The following is a 20,127-nucleotide window of genomic DNA, read 5'->3' on the forward strand; positions in this document are numbered from 1 at the left end:
CTCTGCATGGTGCCCACTGCTCATGTAGGGTCCTTTAATGGTATAACAGAGAGACTAAATTTCTTGCTCAAAATGAGTGGCCTGAAGACCCACACCTAGGGTCTTCCTGATCCAGCCCTCCTTCTGTCTCCCTGAAGTCCATGGCTGCAGCCTGGGCTCCACTGCATCTAGGAAGGGCAGAGGAAGGCTGAAAATGTCTTACTACCCGCAGGGGCAGAAACTTGCTGGCTTATTCAACATAACTCTAGCCCTAGCCAATGACTGCAAAGGGTCTGGAGGATACTCTGATCTGATTAGAGATGGCCTTGCCATCTGTTAATGAAGATCTACCTGCAAACAGACACAACTCCCCAAGTGGATGACAGCAGTGCATAAAGCAGGGATGCCCAGTCAGCAAGGAAGAAGGGCAAGTGCCAAGTCACAGAGGTGGGACTGGAGAGGCAGACCGCTGGGGCTGTAACCTCACCAGCTGACCTGGGTGGGGGGGAGCGGCCCCCTTGGAGAGCGCCCCCTAGGCCCTGCCATGCCTTTCAAACCCCAGATCAAAGCTTACCTGTTTCCTGAAACTTGAGAAACTTCTCCTAAGAAGAGAAGAACTTCTGCGTGTCTTGAAGATTCATGAACTTCTGGGCTGTCATTTAACACATGTGAATTCTGGGACCTGACTTCTCAAGTCATTTATTCAAAAGGGTGCATTTGTCACTTGCACTAGAACCTGCTACTTGACCTCTCCTATCCACCTTCCCCTTCTGTTTATAACAGAACCCTGATTTTCAGCTGGGCACAGGGCCACCAGGAACAAGGTGGTACTCTCAGACTCTCTTGCATCCGGATGTGTCCACGGACCCACTTTTTGTCTAGCTGAACTGGAGAGGAAGTGCTATGTCTAACTTTTGAAGCCCGCCCTGGCACGCAGAGCGGCTCCCCCTTCTTCCCTCCTGCTGCCAGAAACAAGGCCAGCAACAAACTCAAGCATTCTTAATGCATTCCCTCATCTAACTTTTATTCGGCATCTAGTAAATGTAGACCATTGTACTGGGGTAAGAGTGCAGGCACGACGACAACAGCTAACTAAAAGGAGGTGACACCAAACTTTTCTTTCTCTTCACTTTGTGTGTGCTCAACTTGGGGAATTTTAGCCCCTAGGAACATACTTTAGCAATACTATTGAGATTTTTTTTTTCTGCGTATGTATTTGCTCTCAAGTGGAACCCAGGATAGTCTAGGTTTAGCGTTGAACATCGCTGAAATTCTATTTCCAAGTTATTCGAAATTTGAAGAAGCAATAGGGCAGGCTTATTGGATAAAAGACATTTCCCCTGTCATTGTAAGTCAGCCTCCCTCGCCCACAGACCAAGTGATTCCCTAGGGTAGGGACCAGGGTTTGGATTCCTGATTTTTGACCCCTGGTCCAAGAAGAAGATCAATACCCGCCTGTTGGTTGAGTGGAACGCACCCCTGATTAAGTGTCCTAGGCAGGGCACTAACGCATACGCCCTCCCCTCCCAAACCTATTGAATGGCAACTTAATGACATCCTTAATGGCTGCTTTCCTGTTTTGACTTTTTTCCTCTTTAAAAAGACAAGACAGAGGAATAACAAAAGATAATGTAGTTCAAGGACGCTGGGACTCTGCAGCTGATTCTCCTTCTGTCTGGCCGGGAGGAGGCAGCTCCTGCTCCATGCTGGCCTCCCTGCAGCATCGGCCTTGGCGCAGCCACAGGTACAGGACAACCAGAGAGGACCTTCTGTCAGCCCAGGTGGACAGTCACTCCCCTGTGTAAGATGCTTCCCATGGCCCATCCAACTGGACTTGATCAGGAGGCCCAAATTCCTTTACAGCGTGAGCCCACCTCTGTACAGCCCAGCATCCACTCGGGGCTCTACTTTCCCTGGCATTTCTGCTTCAGTGCTGGCTGCTCCCGCCCCCAAAGAGACCCTCTCCTATTTCCATCTTTCCTTGTCAAACACCTATTTAACCTTTAAAGCTGTAACTCAAGAATGACCTCCTTGGGGAAACCTTTCCTGTTCATCCCAGACCACCCTCTTAGAGGTTTCCACAGTGTCCTGGGCTTGCTCAAACCATGGCGTTTTCTAAACTCTATGAATCTATGTATTACCCTCTCCTCCATCAGCTATCACTTTCTTGAGGGCAGGAGGCATGCCTCCATTCCTGAGCTCCCAAGGACTGAAGCAGTGCCTACTACCTGCCAAGTGCTCCGCCATGTTTGTTAGATGTGGAATGGATGGGTGAGAGCCCTCACTAATGTCAGGCACAGGCATCAGCAAAAAGTTATTGATCATCTACATCCCAATAGCCCTTAACCTAAGTCCGTATCTTTTTTTTTTTTTAACATATAAGGAAAGTCATAAATAAGATGTAGCATGAATTCAGGTCTTTTTGCCTCCAAAGAACAAGCTGCTTTCCACTCTACCATCGTACCAAGTTGCTCCTTGGTTCCTTCTCCAAGAATCATGGAAAAAGAATGAGAATTAAGAAGGAGAAAACTTGAATCTGGCTGGGTAACACAGTTGGGAGAACACGTCTAACCTAAATCTCTCATTGAGAGAATAAAGCTCCCCACCTACATCAGGGGGGTGGCAGGAGGAAGCATCCACGGAAAGAGGCCTCAAGGCTTCTGAGGCTTCTATAAATGTTGATTGCTCTTAGTCATATGCTAAATGTTATTTAAATATAGAATATTATTTTGCTGAGCACTACAAAGAATGAAGCGCTTCCTTACAAAGTGAGAATATAAAGCAGATCATCTACTATCCCTCTCATGAATAATTCAGATCTGCTGCTTACTCATCCAAGCAATGAGCAGTGGGGCTTTTAGCTTAGTTTATATTTTGTTCTAAGTATCACAGAATTGTTTACTAGTTTTATGCTACAAGATGATAAGCAGTCCGAGGTAGGTGTGCATGGCAGAATACAGAGTTTCTTAGGCAAAATGCCTATTAAGCAAAAGAGAAATTGAGCTGAGCTTGGGTAATTAATCGAATTTCCACCTCTATCCACTGTTTAAAAGTAGAAATGGGAAGTGAAAGTCAATACTGAAAGTACTGCAATTATGGTTTAGCATAGCTGTGGTGAAACCAGTCTGCAACTCCATTTAAAGTTCCTGCTCAGAGAGAGGTGTTTAACTACATCGTGAAGAGATGGGTTCTGCGTTTAAACTCTTTTCCTTCGTGGGCATCTTGCTTTAAAGCCTCCGCCATATCCACCTCTCTCTCTGAATGCTTATGAATACTGGCCTTGGATCTGGAAGTCTAGACCAACTGTCTGGGTGTGTGGTTCCTTGCTCCCCTGCTGAACCAGTCACTTCCCTCTGTGGTTCTGTGACCTCAGAGTGTGAGTGAGGTCAGGCACTGCTGTCCCCGTGCAAAGATGAGTTGAAAACCACAGGGAAGAGTCTGATTTAATAGGGGTCATTAAGGTAAAGAGCTCTGGCAAGAAAACTCAAAATTCTAAATAAGACGTTTACCACTGTAACCATATGATCCAGCGATGCCACTCCTAGGCACACACCCAGAGAAAACTGTAATTCAAAAAGATACATGCACCCCAATGTTCACAGCAGCACTATTTACAAATCGCCAAGACATGCAAGCAACCTAAATATCCATCAACAGATGACAGGATAAAGAAGCTGTGCTACACACACACACACACACACAGGAGTACTACGAGCCAAAAAAAAGAGAATGAAATAATGCCATTTGCAGCAACATGGATGGACCTGGAGGTTATCATACTGAGTGAAGTAAGTCAGAAAAGACAAATAACATATATCACTTATATGTGGAGTCTTAAAACATGATAGAAATGAAGTTATTTATAAAACAGAAAGAGATTCATGGACTTAGAAAACAAATTTATGGTTGCCGGTGGAGAGGGAGGGGAAAGATAAATGAGGAGTTTGGGACTGGCAGGTATATCCTATTATGTGTTGAGTGGATAAACAACAAGGTCCTACTGTACAGCACAGGGAACTACATTCAATATCTTGTAATAGCCTACAATAAAAATATGAAAAAGAGTATATATGTATAACTGAGTCAATATGCTGTGCACCAGAAATTAACACAACACTGTAAATCAACTGAACTTCAACACAAACAGTTTACCGCTGCCACTGAGGACGACGAGGATGATGATGCTTAGGCTACCTGTGCATGCTCTGTATACTCAAATAGACGTAATCCTCTCCACCAAGTTATGAGGTAGGCACTGTTATTTTCTTCCTTTTGTAGCTGAGGAAACTGAGGCACAGAGAGGTGAGGCTCCTTGCTCAAGGTCACACAGTAAGTGGCCAAGTGGCCACACAGAGAGCTCTAACGAGGGTGTCCAACTTGGAGGCTGGGCTTGCTTCCCTCTCATGTGCCCTAGGTCAGCAGAGGAGGTCTCTTTAGAGGTCAAAATCGAGTCGTCCTTTTTGGGAAAGATGGAACTGAGCGGAATAAAGGCCAACGCTGCATCAGGATGGAGCACAGGCTTTTGCATCCAACAGGACTGCCAGCCTCTGCATCTCCAGAGTCGAGTGTGAGGCCTTGAGCAGGGAAGGCACTCAATACATATTTGATGAATGAATGAATGAATAAATGAATGAACAAAAGCACTTTGTACAGGGCCTGACAAATAGTAAGTGCTCGATATATTGTTGCTATTATTAAGTTGGCTCACTGCTTGTGTGTCCTGTTCCAGGAAAGGTGGCCTGAGATGATTTTCTCCGTCAATACCAAAAGGCCACAGTGAAGTCACAGAAGATGAAATCAATTCTATTAGGTGTGCTATTAATACACCAAGAGAGCCTGCATTGTGCTGTGAACAAAACCCCAGCCCAGCCTTTCTCTGATGAGTCGTCATCTTGTTTAACCTTGGAGAACTCCTGTGAGAAAGCTGAGTTGTGTATAACTTGGAAAGCACTGTCCAAAAAGTAAAATGTTATCATTGCAAAGAAAACTTTGCCCACTGATGCTCCACAGTCCATCAGAGATCACCCTTCACCCAGTCATGGAAAATCCTCGCCGACATCTGGGAAGAGGTGGGGGAGCTGTCATGCCAGTTATTGGCCAACCACTAGTGAGCCCTTGGGTTTTCCAGCACTCTTCTCCCCCAGCTAGATGGCATCATTCGATTTTGAAACAAATTTTAAAGTGAAGTCCAAAACAGACGCCATGCCTAGAACTGCCACAATGTTAGATTTATTGAGAAAAGTAAAATGATCTCATTTTATTTATGTGAAAGTAGTATCCCCGACTCTGATACGAAATAAAAGACAAAAACAGTGTTTTGAGCATTGGGGGAAATATCATATGAGTTCACTGTCTTAGCCTCTAAGATTTACATCCTGTTTTCCCTGATAACTGATTAATGGCTTGTTCATCTTTCGGGAGGGGAGAGAGCAAAGCAAACCACAGTGTGAGTCCCAGTTTTGCGAATTAATAGCTGTGTGATCTTGTGCAAAAATGTAACATCTCTGAACTAGAACCTGTTTAAAACAGGGCAGAAAACAGAAGAGAATCTGAATGAGTATATATCTATGTCGTAGCAGTGGTTTTAAACTTTCTCTTCTCTTTCCTTACCTGCATTTTCTATTTTTCTACAATCCTTCTGTGATAAGAAAAAGCAGTGAGAACTTACAATTGTTAAAAGTTACTTATAAGTTACTTATGGTTAAAAAAAAAAAAAGCTCCCCCAAACCCTCCCCAAAACAGGGTAGAAAAACAGCTGCCACGGGCTATTTATGGGGATGACAAGGAGTACCCTGGTGTGTGCCGTGTGCTTAGGAGCATCGAGTAAACAAGAAGAGTTGCTAGAATTGTCCATCTTGATAACATATACTATTGATCCATGAAGATGACATCTGTCATTAACCCCATTAACCTCATGGGGTTACATCTGGTTTAATGCTCAACTTAGTAAATGCCCCACTGCCGCCAAATCAAATCTTCGAGGCACAACCTAAACACGGCTCTCACATTCCTTTAGAACCACCAGAGATCGGGGGAAACCTTACAACTAAGTAGCAAGCTGTCTTATTGCTGGGACAAGCAAGGTATTAGTGAAGATGCCATCTAGTGGGGAGTGAAAGCTGGTCCACGGTCCAATATAACAGAGCAGGATGAATTTGTTAAAGTTATCTTTCTGGAAGCTGAAGGGTCAAGATTTTTTCGAAAACCTTTTAAAAAGAAGTCATAGTTCAGAGTTGGTCTATTAGAATCTGAAGAGTAATTGTGCTACTACTGGACTGTAAAGATGTAAACATTTCTTCAGTACATAATAATGAAAAGAGAAGGCCATGAATTTCTTGGTGCCCCCACTACCCAACCCAGGAGGAATTGTTGAGCAATTATTTAGGCTTCTGTTCAACTTTTTTTTTGCCAGGAACCCTGTCTGGGCTCTCAATCCTCTGACATGGTTAGGAGCTCACAGTATCCAATAGCTGGCTAGAAACCAGGAAAAAAAACAACAACAAAAACCTTCCATGGTTATTGAAGAAAAAAAAATATATATATACACACAATACATGCGCATAGCAGATTTTCATGTGTGTATATATTTTTCCTCCCTAGATACAGTTGCCCAAAAGAGGGAATACAAAGGCATACCCAGGGAGCATTTTCTAGGGAAGGTCTATTATTCTCAAATAGTTATAAGATAAATTATCCATTTTAGACTGAAGAGTTCATAACTTTTTTTCATATTGAATATTAACATTTTTAAACATTTTTTATTGAACTATAGTCATTTTACAATGTTGTGTCAAATTCCAGTGTAGAGCACAATTTTTCAGTTATATATGAACATACATAACATTCATTGTCACATTCTCTTTTGCTGTGAGCCACCACAAGATCCTGTATATATTTCCCTGCGCTATACAGTACAATCTTGTTTATCTATTCTATATTTTGAAATCTCAGTCTGTCTCTTCCCACTCCCCATCCCCCTGGCAACCACAAGTTTGTATTCTATGTCTATCAGTCTGTTTCTGTTTTTTTTTTTAATATTCTGCATATGAGCGAACTCATATGGTATTTTTCTTTCTCTTTTTGGCTTACTTCGAATGACATTCTCCAGGAACATCCATGTTGCTGCAAATGGCATTATGTTGTTGGTTTTTATGGCTGAATAGTATTCCATTGTATAAATATACCACCTCTTTTTTATCCAGTCGTCTGTCAATGGACATTTAGGCTGTTTCCATGTCTTGGCTATTGTAAATAGAGCTGCTATGAACACTGGGGTGCAGGTGTCATTTTGAAGTAGGGTTCCTTCTGGATATATGCCCAGGAGCAGAATTCTTGGGTTATATGGTAAGTCTATTCCCAGTCTTTTGAGGAATCTCCATACTGTTTTCCACAGTGGCTGCACTGAACTGCATTCCCACCTGCAGTGTAGGAGGGTACCCTTTTCGCCACAGCCTCTCCAGCATTTGTCATTTGTGGGCTTTTGAATGATGGCCATTCTGACTGGTGTGAGGTGATACCTCATTGTAGTTCTGATTTGCATTTCTCTGATAATTAGTGATATTGAGCATTTTTTCATGTGCCTATTGATCGAAGAGCTCATAACTTTTTACCTGCGTGAAGTCCTCATCAAAGAGTCTCCCAATTTTTTTTTTTAACTAATAGTTGGAGTCAGCTTAGATTTAGAGCTTGGAAAAGATACATTTCCTTTACATAAAGAAATTCTAGGCCAGGCATGAGCTGGAGGGCTTATGACCTCCCTGGAAAACTGGATTATTCGCCACAAAGCGGTGATGCTGTTTAAGCTTACAACCTCAACAGACTCAGCGATAATAAACGTTTCAGGTGTCATTTCCTTTCCTACTTGTCAATTTCAAGCTTCATCAGAATGCACTAAAACAGACTATTAGAAATTATTGATAGATGTACTCAAACGGAAGCTCTAAGGATGCAAATGGTCCTCCCTGAATTTTACATTAAAACCTGTCTCTTCAGGAGAACAATGTTAATGAAGAAACTGCTGTGTTGTTGTTGTTGTTTGTAATAAATCTGACGCTCAGGTTAGAGGTAGCAACTGTCAGTGTTTCCATTACCTTCCGACAGTCAAGACTCTAAACAGAGAAGCGGTTTTCAGTGGACTTTCCTGCTTAACAATGTCATTAGTTGAATACTGTCCCTTGTCTTTTCCTAAGGTGGCTGAGAAGTCTGCCTGTTAACCTTCGCCAGGAACATCTGTCACCCGCATAAAATCCCTTCCTCCACTCTGTGAAAGGTGTTGGCTTCTTTCTTCAAGAGGCAAGACGATACGCAATGGTGCACATTTCCCAGCGTGAAGTTTCTTCAAGTATTTTTGAGGGTTAATGTCTGCCACTCAGTTTTGCATTAATTCCACCTATTTTCAAAACAGCCTCCATTCTAGTCTATTTTATTATCAGAGGAAGATTCTGAAAGAGTTTTTTTTTTTTTTAATTTTTTTTGGAGGGGGGAGGTAATTAGGTTTATGCATTCACTTTTGGAGAAGGTACCGGGGATTGAGCCCAGGCCCTTACATATGCTGAGCACACACGCTACCCACCCCGTGGAAGAGCTTCAGAGTTCTGCAGAACCAGAAAGGCCGTGACTGTAGCCAGATCCTTTGCCCAGGACTGTGTTTGCAAAAAGCCGAGGAAATAGGCACGAAGCTTAACGAGCTCCCCTAACAAATACCCACAAGTTTTTCTTCCAGATCAATCCTGATACCCAGTGCCCGCATACTCACCTGCGTCACATGTCTGTCCCCGAAGCAGAGTGCGAGGTGGGTCATACCCGCTCAGCTCCATCCTTCTCCTATGACTTTTGCCAAACAAAATAAGTCATGCCAAACTTCCAATGGTTCAAATGCCAAAGAGATTGCATCATACTTAGTGGCCAAGATGTGCTGTTTGGGTTTTTTTTTTTTTCCATAACTCACACAACAGCATGACACAGACGATGAGTCAAGCCCATCATACTTTTGGTGAAAAGCGAAAACAGAATCCACAAAGCATCAAGTACCTTTCCCAGCTTCATTACCACCTGTCCAGAAAGGTTAAGAGACTCGCCCAAGGTTACGTGGATTGGGAGGATCCTGGGAAGTTCTCAAAAGCAGAACAGAAGAAGTAGGACTTATGAGTCACCTTAGAAAAGCCCTGGGCTTTCAGAAGGGGAAAGAAAAGTCCTACAGCAAACCTAAGATTTCAAGTGTATGAAGAATTATTATGCTGAGGATGAATTTCTGCCGACATTTCTCCCTCCTCTAAGAGAATCACCAGGCGTAAAATGCAACATGAGGGAGTTAGCTTAAGCACAATTTCTAAAAAGGAACAGCCTTAAGAAATAAAAATTATGGCACAAGATACTGACAGCCTCAGTAGGTCCCCAAATGAATGAAGGATTGAAATAGGTTAAGGGTTGGGGGAGCTGAGTAAGAACACAGGTAAGATGGCCTCTCTTTGCATCTTCTGTTCCCTCTCCTGGAATGCTTTTCCCTCAGATCTGCACCTGGCCCTGTCACTTCAGATCCCTGAGTGCCATTGGAGCAATCACATTTAAAAAACTGTCACCTCGCCAGAAATGCTTTTACAAGCTATCCATTCAAAAGTGGCCAATGGGATTTCTAGGGGAAGACAAATATGGTGGAACTCTATTTGCCCGATTTCCTCCTCCTTTTGGTGTCATTGCTCTAGCAGCTTTGGCAAAATTTCAGAAATTGGAGGCTGAAGGGTCCCCAGTGCAGTCAGCTGGGATCCCCCATTGAGGATACAGCTTTCTAAGTTGCCATAAGTCACTGGATTTCCATTCGTCTCCACCTCTTTCAAATAAACCACTGCATTTGCGAAAAGAGCCTGCTGGTTGCATAACCCTGGCGTGGCTGCCTTCCCACTGGGGCTACAGGTGGAAGGGAGGGTCTGTACAAAGCAAAAAAGCCTGAGATCAAGCTGGATGCTGGCAGGTGAGACAGACCCTCACCTGGGGCCTCCATTTCCTCTGATATTAAAGACTTGGAAGCAAGTCCTGGCTGTACTGTGCACCTGAAATTTATAATTGATGAAGTTTACCTTTGGAGAAACTTTGTTTTGTGCTGGAATCTTGTATCTGACCCTCTCCTCATGACAGTAAGCCATGTTCACCTTCAAAGAAGGAGCATATAGGTTTTCTCAGTAAACCTCTTTGGAGTGTTTGCTTGATAATAGTGTCACTGCTTTACATTAAAGGATTACATGTCTGAAAAGAAGGGCCATGTTTTCTAAGTTGCTAGGCTCTGTGTGTGTGTGTGTGTTTGGGGGGATGGGGGAACACTGTCTGTGTCCTGGACTGTCATTGTAAACTCAGCTGGAGGTAGGACACCCCAATAAACTGCTGAAAGTAACCTATTACCTTGAGAGAATTCTAAAAAGATGACAATGATGGTGACAGCTAACATTAAGTGAAGACTAAATAGGTGTCAGGCATTATGTTAATTATTTTACAGGTATAATTTCCTTTAATCCTCTTACCAAGCCAATGAGGTAGGAACTACTATTATCCCCATGTTACAGATGAGAAAACCAAGGCACAAAAAGATTAGTTTGGATTTCCAAAGAAACAAGTCCATTGTTTCAAAGCTATTTAGCAGGAAGGGCATATAAGGTAGCTCTCCGGTGGGACTCTTCCCAGAAAACGCCATACATTTCTGCTGAACAGTGTGAGCTACTTCATAATCTGGCCCTAAGTCCCCTCCTTCCCTGTCTCCCCTCCAATCTCTCACAGATGCATGGACTCACTTGACTGCAAAATGCAGTGCCTTCCCATCCCTGTGCCCCGCTCTTTCTACCCATCTATCGAAATCTGCCCATCTTCAAGTTCAAGTACCACTTTCTCCATGAAGCCATCCCAATCACTCAACTAAACCAGCTGGAAGAATTCTGTGTCCCATTAGTTCAGTAAAACATTCTGTCTTTAAGAAATGCTGGGCAAATTTGCAGCAACCTGGAGGGACCTAGAGATGATCATACGAAGTGAAGTGAAGTCAGACAGAGAAAGGCAAGTATCATATGATATCATATGTGGAATCTAAAAAAAATGATACACATGAAGTTATTTACAAAACAGAAATAGACTCACAGACACAGAAAACAAACTTATGGTTACCAGTGGTGGGGGAAGAGGAGGGGATAAATTAGGAGTCTGGGATTAACAGATACATACTACTATATCAACAAGAACCCACTGAATAGCACAGGCAACTATATTCAATACCTTGTAACAACCTATAATGGAAAAGAATCTGAAAAAGAATATATATAACTCAATCACTTTGCTGTGCACCTGAAATTACATTACAAATCAACTATATTTCAATTAAAAAATGAAAAGCAATGATAAAAAAAAAGAAATATTGGGCAAGTGGTTATTTTTATGTCTATATCACAGATACCTACGTCATATAATTATATCTTAAACTCCCTCCTGTATAAGCCCAATGCCTGGCATACTGCAGATCCCTTAATAAATATTTTCTCACTGTCATTTCTTGGACCAAAAAAGTCTGCGTTATGTTATGATGGTCACAGTGCAAGCATGTAATTAAAAGGGAACTGTTAAGAACAGAAGGGGGCTGCAAAGTTTTACTCTAGGTGCACATAATTCTATTCCAGCAGGTGCTGGGCGATGTCTCCACTCAGTTACCCACATCAGACTTTAAACTGGATGTAAACTGGAGGGGCTTTGAGGACTGCTCCCTTCTGGAGTGTATATGGCCGGTATGACCACCAGAGCTGTGAGTGTCTCCATGCATTTTCCACTGTGGATACAACCACAGGCAGCACCAGACCTTCTGAACCTCAGTATGACAGGTGCTAGACACCTCACGACACTGGAATAAGAACTAGTAAACACAAGACCACACATTTAAAATAGGCAGAAACTACAAGCCAGATTCTTGAATCCATTTCAAAAGAGAGTTCAGAACTGCAATTTTAAACAACAGAGCCCTGTGTTACGCTGGTGAACACATCAGTTCCCGCCCGGTGAGCACTAGGGTGTCACCTGCACAACCCAAAGTAAAGAATTCAGGGTCTTTCTTTAAGTAAAGCCCAAGGGAGGGTGGAAAATAATTATGTAGTGTAATTTCCCATTCCCTCCTCCCATCACACAATGAGCAACTGTCCTTTTTGTTGTTGTCTGTGCACTGTTCAAATAAGAAGCCTCTGCTAGTTCTTTTTTTCGATATGAGAGAAGAAATCAAAATCCCCATTTCATAAGCATGGTATCTATTTCATAACATAAAGCCAACGGGGGAAAGAAAACAGAATGTATGTCATCGGGAGATGATCGCCCATGCCAATCAAACAACTGCTGCAGATAACCGGTGAGGAGCAGCGCCCTGAACACTCTGACTCGAGATGCGGAATTTATTTATCCCTGAACTTTTCTATATGGACAACTGCTCAGGGAAAATGACTTGCGTCTTTTGCCTGACAAAGAAAATTTAAACAGCTGTTCTCCAACTTCCATTTCCAGAGAGCCGGGGATTGAAACTGCCAACCGGCTGCAGCTTTTGTTCAATTTGAAGAGAAGACCACATCGCAGCATATGTGAGGGACATTCCACAAAGGGGTTAATGTCCCACTATTATCAGGGTGCCCTGGGTGCGATGCTTATTAATGCGCTTTCCTCTTTTTGTCACTGATTTAAAACCCCTCGCAGCATTAAGGACTGGCTAATTCTTATTGACACAGATACAAGACTACCAAAACATGTCTACTGTGAAAGGGATGAGTGGGGAATTACCTAAGAGAAAAGGCAAGAAGAAAAAGCAGACAACGGTAAACCTCATCACATTCAAAATTAACGTGCCGGTCCCCCTTCGAACTTCTAATTAACAGAGCCATGCACTCACCACATGCATTTCTGGCGCAGATCATGCGCTGAAAACTAGGAACCAAAGTCTTGCTCCCTTTAAGCTAAAAAGAATCTGTCAGGCGCCGCAGCAACAGCAAGAATGACACAGGAGACTGCAGGTGCCTACCTTAACCTCCTGATTGGTGAAGACCTCCACATCCACCACGCAGGCAACCAGAGTGGAGGCATCACAGTCCATGCTAGGGGCTGGCATTCCCCCTCCTGAACTGACGAGAAAGAGTCAGGCAGCCTCCGAGTGGTGCGGGCGGGGACGAGCCTCCAGGTGGACGCTGCCCTGCCCTGGGGATGGCCGAGCTGGGCACCTGCGCCCACGCCGCCGCCGCCCGCCCCGCAGCCCGCCGCGCCTCACGCAGCACAGCAGAGTAAGGGCGGCCGGCCCTCTGATGGCAATGACATCACCACACAGACTGACACAAGCCGGAGCTATTTTTTCCCCCCAGCCTTTTATCTCTAGGCAGTGCAGTGGAGCAAATTGAACATGATTATGTGCTAAATCTGAACTCAGACTAAATCAATTCAGGCAGCCGAGCTAGGGACTGAGTCATAGTTGTTGTTTCAGCCGAGTGCTTATGTTTGCAAAAAGCAGGGAGAGGGGAGGGGGTAGAATCTGACACCAGAGGCTCTGTTTGGGGTGGGGGCGGGGCTGGGGCGGGAATGATTCTGCAGAGGAGCCTCCTGAGGTTAAGGTGTGACCATTTTTTTTGCCTCAGAAAAGAGCAGGAAGTTGAGGCGTTTTGCAAATTGCTTGGCTTCTGCTAATTGCCCTATGCAGTTCAGAGCAACTGCACATGTTCCGGGCATCCTAATGAACCCTGGGCACGGGCTAAACAGAAATCCATTCTTGGAGTGACTAAAGAGCTGGTCGTCAGTCATCCAGGGAGGCTGGTAAGAGGAGATAATGAGAGGTTTCTGAATTTCTATCTGAAGCACAGAAGTGCAGACCTGTAACTCTAAAAGCATCTGGGATTTCAGGCTGTCGCCAAGGTCATTGGAACCAAAAGCGGCCAGTGGAAAGGAGTGAGACCAAACGTCTCACACGGGGACAGATGGCAGAGTCTAATGGGCAGACGCACTGATGTGGGTCATTGTCGGAGCCTCGGGGCTCGATGCCGCCCAAGACTTTGAACACATACGGCTGGTTTTTCAGTCTCTTTTCCTGACTGTGAACCCCTGAAGGGCAGGGCCGTGGGTAATTCGCCCTTGTAGCTTCAGACTTTAGCAGAGGAGCTGGCATGAGAAGGCAGTAATTGTTTAATGAGTGAACAAACCAAGCAGGAACAGACTTCTTTCACAGTAGAAGTGAGCAAAGGAAAAAAATCCGACTGGTTTTCTTTTTATCATTGGTTACAAAAGTACCAGTAGAATTCACTACCGTTCTGGCAGGATCTCTGCCCAGGAGAAGTGCAGTCAGGCGCACCTTCAGCGGCCGTTGGAGGTTATGATTTGTAACAGATTGGCGCCTTTCTAACCCATGACTGGACAGAGTGGCCCAATTTTGCAGGCTGATGAGAAAGGTGACATTTTAGACCAAAGGCAGGAGTTCTGTGGTTGATCCTCATTTTGGACTACATTTGAGTCTCGTATTCAACAAATTTGAGTCTAGTCTTCAACAAGGCATTTCCCATGCTAAATGAAATCAGTCTACAAGTAGAAATATTTAGACTAATAAAACTGTGTGTGTGTGTGTGTGGCACTTACTGTGTTGTCCAGGGCAGGGCGGGGAATATGAAATCATACATGCGGATAATCCAACTAACACTTACTGAGGGATGACCCTGTACAAGGCTTTACACCAGTTGCTCTAAAGGATAAAATGATGAATAAGCAAAATTCAACTATCCTCAAGGGGCTGAAAATCCAGGGGAGGAGATAAAACTTGAAGACACACAGCTGTACAACAAGGCGACGGTGATGGTGGCTGGGAAGGGACAGATGGCATCTGGTGAGCGCACTAGAGAAAGAGCAACAGACACTGAAGGGAGCTGGGGCACATGAGCCTCAGGGAGCAGGACGTGACTTCTGCTCTGACCTTGAAACATGGGTAAGACTTTGTCGGACAGAGAAGGGGCGAGGAGAGCCCTCCAGGCAGGGGCAGAAACATCCAGAGCAAAGAAGAATAATAGGGTGTGTGGGGGGTGAGGCACATTGAAGGTTAAATTTGATGAGGAGCCCAGGGTAGACAAGGCAGAAAAGATCAAATGACTTGAAACCTCAAGGGGCCCTTAGTGTCTATCTGGTCGACCATGGGATGCCAGGCAAAGTTTCTGAGAAGGTATATGGGGTCTATAGGTACATAAATATAGCCGGAATGTCAAGGATACAAGAAGATGAACACAAATTTAAATACCACTGACATCTGATCAAGGAGCAAAACGAAAAACAGGGTTATTTTTTTCATATACCACAGTATATCCTAAATTCTTTTTTTATGGTTCATGGCAGCAGCGTGCTGGTACATGTTTAACAGTCAGCTCTCTGAAAAGCCCAATGTGTAGCATTTGCTGATTTCTGTGGTATGAATATCCCCACCGGGGCTGATTTTGAGCAGCCCAGATAAAGTCACTGAACGCAGAGTTGGGAAGTGACAATAATCGTTCACGCCAGCCGTCTGCGCTGCCCCCATCCAGCACAACGCTGTTCCACGGTCATGACAACGTCATACCATGCTAGTGAGAGTTCCTATAGTTGGCAGAGGGGAAGTCCAGCACGCAGGTCCAGGGCGGATCAAAGAGCAAACCACATACTATAACCATTGCTCTGTTCCCCTGAAGGGGAATTATTTCATACTCTGTTTAGCAAAGCGCTACAGAGGATACACATGTGTTATTTCAACAAAAGAAGTCCTGCTCTGACAAATCTTGGCAGAGGACATAGACTTATTCAGGAAGCAGAGCCTCACTCCAAATTGTCCAATAGGTAGGTTTGCTTCTTTTTTCCCTGATGCATCTTCATTTTTTCCTTTTTCAAATTGTTTCTTCCCTGGAGGTTCCTTCTTTATGCTTTTCTCTCTTAAATTATCTTTTCAAGGACACAGCACTCAATTCATTTATATTAGCATTATGATGGATAACTTACAGGGTGACCTATTATGGAGCCGTCTGTACGGTGCATCATATTACAAAGGGAGTAAATTGTGTTTTTAGGGTGAAATTATAGGCATTGAGAGCATGTAGTGATTTTGAAGTAAAATTATTGGATTTTTAATAGGTTGGTCCAGCACACTGGCTGTATTATACAATTCAATTGCTTATACAGAACACTCATTTTCCTACAGACCAGAGTCTCTAGGGTCCCCATTTAAGCAGAGCCCTGTTTCTCTACACAGAATGTACTTTTGATGGCTGGGGATGATGGACAGCCTTGAAGGTGTCTGGGGTCTGTATGTGAGCAGCCGGGCTGATGGCTATAAGGCCCACAAACCCGGGCTCTTGTCTGCTCTCCCTCTCAGCCCACCTCAGCATTTGCCCTTCTGCTCTCCACATACCGGATGCACTGCGCTTCACGGCATTCCAGAAAAAGGCCAAGCCCTTTCCCATCTCAGGGCCTTCACACCTGCTATCGCTTTTGTCTGAAAGAGTCTAGGATCCTCCTCACCATCAGGGCTGAGTTCCTTGGAGAAGCCTTCCCCCATCACCCAAACAAAGCACTTGCACACACGCGTGCACCCATCCGTGTACACACACCCAGACTCCATCACAATCCAGCGCCTTCCTTCTGACTTTACTCATAGCCCTTTTCACCATCTGAATGTGCTCACCTAGTTCTCTACTTGTTTTTTGCTGTAATGAGAACGCCACCTCCACCCCAGCAGGGGTTTCTGCCTCCCCTGTTCCCAGCTGCGTTCTCAAGGGCTAGCCGAGTACATGAGCCTGAGGAATTACTTCAAGTAACATCTAAAGTATGAGTGGATAAATAAATAAATGAGTCTAAAAAGGCAAGTAGAGGGGCTCAGATCAGCAGACCAGCAGAGGTGCCTCCCTGCAGGAGGACACACGGGCATCTGGGTTCAGGAATCACCCTCGTCCCTGACAGCTGAACCCTAGCACGGCTCTGCCCAGAAGCACCCTGCCCACCTGAAGTGACCAGAAAAATCTTAGGATTCATCCAAACCCCTGCTCTTCCAACGACCGGCCACATTAAGGAAACGGATGCAGCCCGATGCAGACCCGGAGACAAAGACCACTCTCCTGCCCCTCGGGCCGGGCAGTTCTCCAAGGGGGCTGACAGCGGAGCCAGGGCAGTAACCCCCGAGGGGACAGGAAGGGATGTGAACCTTTCCGTTCCAGAGGCAGCAGCCAAGTCTTCTTTGCTCATGAGCACAGGTGTCCCCGTCACAACTGTGGGTTGTCAGAGTTTGCTTGTCTTGAGTGTCTTTCTGAATCACTTAAGTTTGTTTTTAACATTTATGGTTGAAAATCTCAGACATGTTCAGAAGCAGAGAGAAGAGCAGAATGAACTTTATGTACCCACCACCCAAGTGCAGCGATAGCTTGGGACCAACCTTGCTTCCTCTCTGCCAGCGGGTCCCAGAGCGTGGTCCCCAGACCAACAGAACCAGCACCATCTGGGAACTTGTTCGAAAGGCAAGTTCTCGGGCCACACCCAAAGCTGAACTGGAACTCTGGAGGTGAGACCAGTATCTGTATCTTAACAAGGCCTCCAGGTAGTGCTGATGCAAAGTCAAGTCTGAGCACCACTGCTCCTCGTCCCCCACCACCCACACCCACTCCAGGTTATTCTGAAGACGCTGTCTGACGTCGTGTCCTTTCACCTGTAAATATTTCAGTGTCTCTCCCTCAAAGACAAGGGCTCCTCTTCTGAAATCACCATCACAATCGTCACACAGCCCCCAAAGCAAGAACACTCCCTCAGCAACATCAAAAGTCCTGCCAGTGTCCACATTTCTCCACCTGCACCACAAATGTTCTCTTTCCTCCCCTCCTCTTTTCCCTCCCTGGCCCCATCCTGCTGTCCCTTCCTCCCTTCTCTCCTTCCTTGGCTTAACATTTCGCTTATTTAAAATTGGGATCTAAATGACTGTGTCTCTCATGTCTCTCTTCATCTAGAGGGTCCTGCTCCAACTCTTCTTTGTCTCTTCCTCGCAGTCTGTCGCTGTTGATGGTGAAACCATGTTACTTGTTATTTAGAATTCTCCCCAGTCTGGGTTTTCTCTATGTGTTTCACAGAGTATCACACCACTGGTTTCTCTCTTATTTGCAGGTCCTGTTAGTTAGCTCTGGAGGCTTAATAGAGTTGGGACTGGCAGGACTCCTTCATGGATGGCGTGGTGCACTTCCATCAGGGGGGATGCAATGCCTGGCTGTCCCTCTTTTTATGGTATGAGCAGCCTTTCCTGCTCAAAGCCTAGATTCACTCTTTCATTAGAAGTTGCAAAATGATGGTATTCCTCCTTCATTAAGTCACGGGATACTTCCATTAGGAGGAACGACCTTCCGTCTACCATGGAGTTACCCAGAGCCACAATTTCATAAGACAGGCAAAACACACACTTGATTCTTTTATTAACTAGTTTTTTTTTAATGGCTTGCTGCCCATTATCTGTCAGAGAAGATCACTGAGGTTTTTCACTTTATTAAGTGTCCTTACGAACTCACGGATTAAACATATTTGATGACTTTAAATCCACTGTTGTTTTATCTCATTGATGGTTAAATTGCCAGTGCGAATCTAATCAGGTTGGCCTCCGCGTCCTTTTGACACAGTCTGATGGTCTCTCAGGGCCACCTCGCCACCTGGCAGGACAAGATGTTCCAGACTCATCTTGTCCATTTCCTGCCCCAGATAAGGAATCAGCCATTTCTTTCCCAGTTTCATTTAGTAAGTATTTCAACACATTCTGAGATCACAATCTGTAAACTTAGAGGTGTTCTCTGCACTGAGCTGGTTATTGTTTACAAGCCTTCTCAGTGGACCGAGCTAGAAGATATCTAAGCACATTTTAAAGATAACATGCACCATGCATTCAGACTGATCATTCCAATGCAAATCCAGGACTTCTCAATCTCACGTCTACATCCCCTTTCTTCCACCAAATATCTTGGTTCTTACTAGTAATGTGATTACTCATCTGCCTTATTCCATACTACAATGCACAGCACCTTCAGAATCACAATAGTCATACTACTAGGAACAATTTAAGATTTTTTCCAGCTTTTTTCTTCTCTTTTCTCTCTCTCTCTTTTTTTTTTTTTTTTTTTTTTTGTCCTTAGTCTATATCCCTACAGCTGGTAGAGATTCCTGTGCTTTAGTTACTTGGAATAGTTTCTCTACTCACCAGCTGGATATCAAGTTTGGTTCATCTGTTTCTTTCTACTTTTGATTCTTAAGGATTGCCTTTCTCCTTGAATTTAATTTTTATTATCATAAAACATATGACACAGTTCAAAAACTTAAAACTACAAATCTACAAAGAAATCAAGCTTCTATCTCTGTCTCCTCTATCACATTCCCTCTTTCCCTCCCTCCCATACAGGTTACTATTATTTCATCTTTATTGTTTATTTGTTCTCTCATTAAAAAAGTACAAATATATATGTGTATTATTTTTCCTTTCCTTTCTTTGACAAATGATAGCATACGTTGCACATTTTTCTCTGTCTTGCTTTTATTACTAAAAAATGTGACTCTACAGACCACCTCATAGTAATATGTAAAAGTATTCCCATTCCTTTTCACTGCTGTATAGTATTCCATCACATGTGCTATGTGGATTTATCAAGTTTGTGCAACTAGGCCCCTGTTGATGAGCATGTGGGTTCTTTCCATTTTTTTGCTATTAAATACTGTAGCAATGGGTAGACTTGGCTTATATCTATTCACATCTTGCTACTGTATCTTTGGGACAGATTCTAGAAGTGGAATTACTGGGTGAAAAGACAAACATGTATATAATTTTGCTAGATTTAGCCAAATCCTCCTCCATTGAGGTTGTACGATTTTGCTTCCCCACCAGCAATTTTTTTCTATCTGCTCCTCCGCACACATCCTATTGTCCAAACAAACTGAACTTCCCAGTATTGTTAAAATGACTCTGCTTTGTATGAGTTGTTTCCTATAATTGGAATTCATCCATCCATCCATCCATCCATCCATTCAATGGCTATTTACTGAATATACTATGTACCCAATATTCAGTGAGGCACTGGTCACAGAAAGATGGCAAGTCACCGTCCTTTTCCTTAAGGGGCTGATTGTAAAACGGAGTAAAGA

The 20,127-nt window shown here is 44.1% G+C and overlaps 1 protein-coding gene across 4 annotated transcripts in view; it reads right to left on the minus strand.

Moving 5' to 3' along the window:
* RCAN2 (regulator of calcineurin 2) overlaps positions 1 to 20,127 on the minus strand; it is a 233,701-nt gene that overhangs the window by 64,096 nt on the left and 149,478 nt on the right. Inside the window, exon 1 of one of the 4 annotated variants that reach the window (XM_010973841.3) lies at positions 13,004 to 13,271. The exons of the other annotated variants lie outside the window; for them this stretch is intronic. Coding sequence (XP_010972143.1) covers positions 13,004 to 13,090 — 87 coding nt within the window. The 5' untranslated portion in view covers positions 13,091 to 13,271. Of the gene's footprint in view, positions 1 to 13,003; positions 13,272 to 20,127 lie in introns of those variants that run through there. 4 annotated transcript variants of the gene reach the window in all.

Source organism: Camelus bactrianus, chromosome 20 (genome assembly GCF_048773025.1).
Source record: "Camelus bactrianus isolate YW-2024 breed Bactrian camel chromosome 20, ASM4877302v1, whole genome shotgun sequence".
In the NCBI taxonomy this organism is placed as follows: domain Eukaryota; kingdom Metazoa; phylum Chordata; class Mammalia; order Artiodactyla; family Camelidae; genus Camelus; species Camelus bactrianus.